This window comes from Mus caroli, unplaced genomic scaffold, assembly GCF_978045245.1.
Source record: "Mus caroli unplaced genomic scaffold, Mus_caroli_1 scaffold_19, whole genome shotgun sequence".
Taxonomy (NCBI): Eukaryota; Metazoa; Chordata; class Mammalia; order Rodentia; family Muridae; genus Mus; species Mus caroli.
The window spans coordinates 19,759,641-19,766,352 of NW_028227274.1; the positions used below are offsets into that span (position 1 = coordinate 19,759,641).

The following is a 6,712-nucleotide window of genomic DNA, read 5'->3' on the forward strand; positions in this document are numbered from 1 at the left end:
TCTGTCTGTCTATCTCTATTTTGTGTGTGTATTTATACATACACACAGAATAGAGATAGATAGATTTATATATATATTATATATATAATAGAGATAGATATATAGATATTATATATATAAAACACCTATCATCTATCTATATATGCATCATCTATGTAACTATCTATCATCTATTTTTAAAACATGGTCTTTCTGTATTGCCCATGCTGACCCAGAACTCACTGTGTAGCCCAGGCTAACCTCAGATTCTCACTGGCCTCCTGATTACAAGAGTGCCCCACCATAAGCTAATCTCATCCTAAGAAGCATGAGGTTTGCCTTTATTCATATGTGTATTTAAGAGTAGTGTCTTAGTCAGGGTTTCTATTCCTGCACAAACTTCATGGCCAAGAAGCAAGTTGGGGAGGAAAGGGTTTATTCGGCTTATACTTTCATACTGCTGTTCATCACCAAGGAAGTCAGGACTGGAACTCAAGCAGGTCAGGAAGCAGGAGCTGATGCAGAGGCTATGGAGGGATGTTCCTTACTGGCTTGCTTCCCCTGGCTTGCTCAGCCTTCTCTCTTATAGAACCAAGACTACCAGCCCAGAGATGGTCCCACCCACAAGGGGCCTTTCCACCTTGATCACTAATTGAGAAAATGCCTTACAGTTGGATCTCATGGAGGCATTTCCTCAACTGAAGCTCCTTTCTCTGTGATAACTCCAGCTGTGTCAAGTTGACAGGCAAAACCAGCCAGTACAAATAGTCTTCATATTTTGCTAAATGAAATTATTAGTTGATGCCTTCATAGGTTAAAAACTTCATTGTCACATTCACACTGCACATTTTTTTATGTCCTAAATGTACATGCAGGCATTGGGACATATTTCAATCCACATTATAACTGAATGCAGCATACTCCCATCCCACTAACCACTTTTTATTAAGGCAGATGTTGTCATGGAGTTCCAACCTGCTTCAAGCTCAGTAGATAGCCTAAGATGAGATCAGTTCTCACTGTGTAGCCTGAAGCTAGTTTTGTAGGCCAGATTGGATCCAAGATCATAGAGAATTGCCTGCCTTTATTTCCTGTTAGTATTACTACTACAGAGATATAACCCAGGACTTCATGCATGTTAGACAAGCTCTGAACCGACTGAATTCTATCCATAGTCCTTATCCTCCCCTTAAGTTACTATGATCCATCACCCTCCTCACTGGTTGTATGCTAATATCTTTTTATTCTTTCCTCTTACAGATACAGCTTTCTAAAATTGGGCCACCTTTTATCATTAAGAGCCAGCCAGTCTCCAAAGCAGAGTCCAGGGCATCCACTAGTACATCAGTCAGCAGTGGGAGGAACACAGGAGCCAGGACCCTTGCAGACATCAAGGCCCGTGCTCAACAAGCCCGAGCCCAGCGTGAGGCTGCTGCAGCTGCTGCAGTTGCAGCTGCAGCGAGCATTGTCTCAGGAGCCATGGGAAGCCCAGGAGAAGGTGGGAAGGCAAGAACCCTAGCCCACATCAAAGAGCAGACCAAAGCTAAGCTCTTTGCAAAACATCAGTCCAGAGTCCACCTCTTCCAGACCTCCAAGGAGACCCGGTTACCTTCTGTCAGCACAAAGGAAGACTCTCTCAATATGGAAGCCTCTCCTACCCCTGAGACAAAAATGGAAGGCTCTACAGGAGTCATCATCATCAATCCAAACTGCAGATCTCCTAGCAGCAAGCCTACACACATCCGGGAGATCACCACTGTACTACAGCAGCCTCTGAACCCACCTCAGATTCCAGAAACTGCCACTGACTTGTCTGTGCATAGTTCTGATGACAACATACCTGTTTCACATTTAACTGAGAAAATTGTTTCATCTACCTCTTCAGAAAATAGCAGTGTACCCATACTTCATAATAAAAGTCCCATCAACCCCATCCCTATGTCTGTCTGCAGCACTGCTATGTCAGGAGCAATTAAAGAGCATCCCTTTGTGAGTCCTGTTGACAAATCTTCTGTCCTCATGTCTGTTGACAGTGCAAACAGTACAATTTCTGCTTGTAATATAAGCATGTTGAAATCCATCCAGGGATCTGATGCTCCATGCATAGCCCTTGTACCAAAATGTATCAACAGGACTCCTATACCAGCTGCTCCAGAAGGTACTGGACAGTCAAACTCCATGGATGGGAAGGCCCTGCTTGTACCCAGCAGCAAGGCTGTTAATGTAATGTCCAGTCAGTACACTTCTGTGCCAGCTCCCACCATTGCAAGTAATTTGCCAAACCATCTCTGCACTAGCTCTGTCTTGATTCCCCCCACAGGGATTAATAACAGATTTGTTTCTGAGAAGATAGCCATGCCTGGGAGTGAAGAACAGGCCACCGTGTCCATGGGTGCCACCGTGTCCATGGATGCCACCGTAAGAACAGCCCTCAGCTGTGGCAATTCAGTGGCTGTCACTGATTCACTGGTTCCACGCTCGCCCATCGCAATGTTTGCAGGAAACATGCTCACTGTAAACTCTTACAACTGTCCACCCAAACTAAGTGGGGAAAACTTGGACAACAATTCAGGGCCTCTAAACAGAACAGACAATTCTGAGAAACCTCAGCAGCCACCAGGGGGCTTTGTCCCAGCAACCATAAACAGATCAATTCCGTGTAAAGTCATAGTGGACCACAGCACCACACTGACCTCCAATTTGTCTCTGACTGTCTCCATTGAAAGTGGAGACTCAAGTTTGGATTCCCAGACTAGGTCGGTGAGGACAGACGTATCCATCCAGCCCGTGGCATGTCCTCAGGTGTCTGTCATCAGTAGACCTGAGCAGGCCACAAGTGAAGGGCTTGACCATGGTTCTGTTTTCATTGCTGCTCCTACGGCCAAACAGGACTGTAAGACACTGCAGTCCACTTGCACCAGTCTCCGAGAATTGCCCCTTACTCTTCCAGATAAACTAAATGAAGTGACCGTACCTAGTCATGGCTTTGCTGAGCAAGCACGAAACTCAAGTACTTTCAAGAAAGAAACAGACACAGCCTGTAGCAATCAGTATAACCCAGGAAACCGGATTTGCTGGAGTGAAGACCCAATGAGAAACACAGCACCGCCTGTGGTTAGTCATTCAAGCTCAAGTAAACAGAAAGAACATCCAGAGCAGATTGGCCTGAAGGCTGTGAAGACAGAGCATGTCAGCTATACACACGTGTCAGATCTCCACCCTAGGAATCTCATCACGAATGTCAGTCTTCCTGTGAAGCCCGAACCTCATGAAGTAGACAAGGGCTTTAGAATGGACACTGAGGACTTTCCTGGTCCCGAGCGTCCTCCTCCAGTCACAGAGGTGACAAGCAGTGCCAGTGTGCAACCAACACAGACCATGAAGCCTTCCACCACAAGCCCTGTGGAAGAAGCTATTTCCTTGGCTCCAGACACCCTGAAAAGAATTCCAAGTGCAAGCAGCTCAAGCTGCCGCCTGTCTTCCGTGGAAGCTAATAACCCACTGGTGACCCAGTTACTGCAGGGCAACCTGCCTCTGGAAAAGGTGTTGCCACAGCCAAGATTGGGAGCCAAACTTGAAATCAACAGACTCCCTCTGCCCCTTCAAACTACCTCAGTGGGTAAGACAGGGCTGGAAAGAAACATGGTTGAAATGCCATCCAGCTCTCCAAATCCAGACGGGAAGGGCTATTTGGCAGGGACTCTAGCACCAGTCCAAATGAGAAAGCGAGAAAACCATCCCAAAAAGAGAGCAGCCAGGACAGTGGGAGACCATGCTCAAGTTAAATGTGAACCAGGGAAGATGGTGATGGAGCCCGATGTCAAAGCGGTACCCTGCGTCATCAGTCCCGGCATAAGTCAGCTAGGACACAACCAGCCATTTAAGCAGGAACGGCTTAATAAGCCCTCCATGGCCAACAGGATCATGCCCAGCCCTGAGGTCAAACAACAAAAGCGGCTGTTGCCTGCATGTAGCTTCCAGCCGAGCCTGTTCCATGTGAACAAAAATGAAGGCTTCCACGCTGACACTGGTACCTCACATAGACAGCAGTTCTACCAAATGCCCATGGCTGCCAGGGGACCCCTTCCCACTGCTGCTCTGTTACAGAACTCTCCCAAGACCCCAGTGGGCTGTAATGCATTTGCCTTCAATAGGCATCTTGAACAAAAAGCATTGGGAGATGTGAATCTTCCCACAGCACCTCACCAGCTAAGACTAGCCAATATGTTGTCCCCCAACATGCCTATAAAAGAAGGCGAGGATGGGGGAGGCACCACACACACAATGCCAAGCAAAGCAGTGGTCCATGCTCCACTGCCACCTCCACCACCCCCACCACCACCACCTCCTCCACCCTTGGCCTTGCCCCCGCCACCCCCTCCACCCCCTCCACTACCTCCACCTCTTCCCACTGTAGAAGTCCCATCCGATCAAAAGCAACCACCAGTTACCATGGAAACCACTAAGCGACTTAGTTGGCCCCAGTCCACGGGCATATGTAGCAATATCAAATCAGAACCTCTTTCTTTTGAGGAAAGTTTAAGCAGCAGCTGTGAACTGGGCATGAAACAGGTTCCCTATGACCAGAACGAAGTGAAAGAGCAGCTGAAGGCATTTGCATTAAAAAATGCAGATTTTTCTTCCTACTTGCTCTCTGAGCCCCAAAAGCCTTTTACCCAATTAGCTGCTCAAAAACTACCAGTACCCCAGCAACAACCGCTCTGTGGAAGTTACCCGACGATTCACTTTGGGAGCACAAATTTCAAAAGGGCAGCATCTGCCATTGAAAAGTCCATTGGGATTCTGGGAAGTGGCTCCAGCCCCGCCACCAGCACGGGTCTGACAGGTCAAAACACTCAGATGCCGGTTCAGAACTTTGCAGACAACAGCAATGCAGATGAGTTAGAGCTGAAATGTTCTTGCCGGCTCAAAGCCATGATTGTGTGCAAAGGCTGTGGGGCCTTCTGCCACGATGACTGCATAGGTCCATCCAAACTTTGTGTAGCTTGCCTGGTTGTCCGATAAGAGCTGGGTGAAGGATTCAGTACCCCCACCCTGCAGCCCAAATTTTAACATGAAAAAGTCTTAACATAATTAGCAAGGAGTCAATTAGAGCATTGGCTTCCATGCCAACATATTTTCATTGAAAAGTAAATCATCTTGGGTTTTTCTAGGTGATTATTTTCTTACGTTTCTCACACAGGGGATGAGGCAAAGCACGGGGATGAATGGCTTTTGCCTGTTCAGTCACGATTCACAGCGTGGTGTGTTTCTGTGTATACAGGTCACTGCCTCTTTTTTTCATTTTGTCATTTTTTTTTCAGTTAGCGCATCATGAGTTGTCTAATCAGCAGATATGCAGCTGTTGAAAACCTAGGATAAGCATGATGTGGCCTAGCCATGTGTCCCTCCATAGTTTTGATATCACAGCAAGCATTTCTGCAGTGATTCAGGGGGGCGCCTACCCTTACCCACTGGTTCAAGTCATAATAGGAATGGGAGCCTGCTTTAAAAATGTGATTCCTTCTGGTGCCTCTAATCACAGAAGGTGCACGAAGGATGTGTCTGTGGAGTCTACTGTCCTAGCTCTCTTTCCTCCCTTCTTACTCTTTCTCAGAGACTGGCAGAAACCCTAAGTTGGCTTTGGATTTTGCCCACAAATTGTGATTGAATATATGTTGCATCTGAATTGACAACTGGGCTTCGTGCGATAGGTAGTCTGACGGTAGCCCTTGGATAGTCAATAATGTAAGATCCTTTGACTGATAGTCATGGGCCAAGTGTTGTGGTGTTCCACATGTGGCTTTTCAGAGAAAATCTGAAAATCTGTGCCCTACCTAATATTAAAAGCAAACAATAAAGTCCTGTACATGCATTATTGTGAGTTGATGAGATAGAATATTAGCCATTCTACTCACTCTGTTCCAAATACCACATGGAAATTGGGGACACGTGGAGTGGATGCAGCCCTCAGTCATGCCAGGGTACCCTGGCCTTTCCAGAGACTGGCCACCTCTTTTCACAGGTGTCATATATGACAGTGACTGCAGAAGGCAGTATGAATGGTGACCTTTTTCAGAACCATTTATTCCCTCTTGATTCACAGTCTATACAGTTGTCTTTGACTCTGAAATAACTCTTATTTTTTTAAAAAAAGTGCTCCCTCCTGCATGTGTTGCTGTTTCATTCCTCATACCTAAGAGAGTGGAACTGGAAAGGGGATATTGCATCTCACACAGTTCCCTTCGAAGTTCATCCAGTACATACTGAGGATTTAAGCTCCTTCCATATGCTGACTCCTTGCATTCCAGAGACAGCTGTGCTTGAGGAGAGGCTTGGTTCCCAAAAGCAAGCTCTAAAGCACAGGCTCACAACTGGAAGATGAAAGGAAGGAAAAGTACACCCATTTAACTCCAGTTTCAGAGCACAAAACGCAGTGCCATTAGCCTATTGGTTGTGCCTATAGAATTAAAAGAATTCAGAGTGGAAGAAAATTACGTGTCCAGGGTAAGAGTGAAAGATATTTTCACGTGGGATCACCTTTTCAATGCAAACTCTTTCTGACATTCCTTGAAAATGCATCTTAAAAATTAACCAGAATGAGTAGAAAATACATTCCTGAAAGAAACAAAAGTCACGTTTAAAAAAACATAACCAACTATGGTGGGGATTTTTTTCCCCTTCTAAATTTATTATTGTGATGTTGCCAAATTTCTTTAGGTGACAAAGACAT

The 6,712-nt window shown here is 46.0% G+C and overlaps 1 protein-coding gene across 1 annotated transcript in view; it reads left to right on the forward strand.

The window, feature by feature from the left end:
* Asxl3 (ASXL transcriptional regulator 3) overlaps positions 1-5,620 on the forward strand; it is a 111,971-nt gene extending 106,351 nt beyond the window's left edge. Inside the window, exon 11 of the mRNA XM_085833575.1 lies at positions 1,240-5,620. Coding sequence (XP_085689701.1) covers positions 1,240-5,004 — 3,765 coding nt within the window. The 3' untranslated portion in view covers positions 5,005-5,620. The remainder of the gene's footprint in view (positions 1-1,239) is intronic.
* Positions 5,621-6,712: the final 1,092 nt, after the last annotated feature.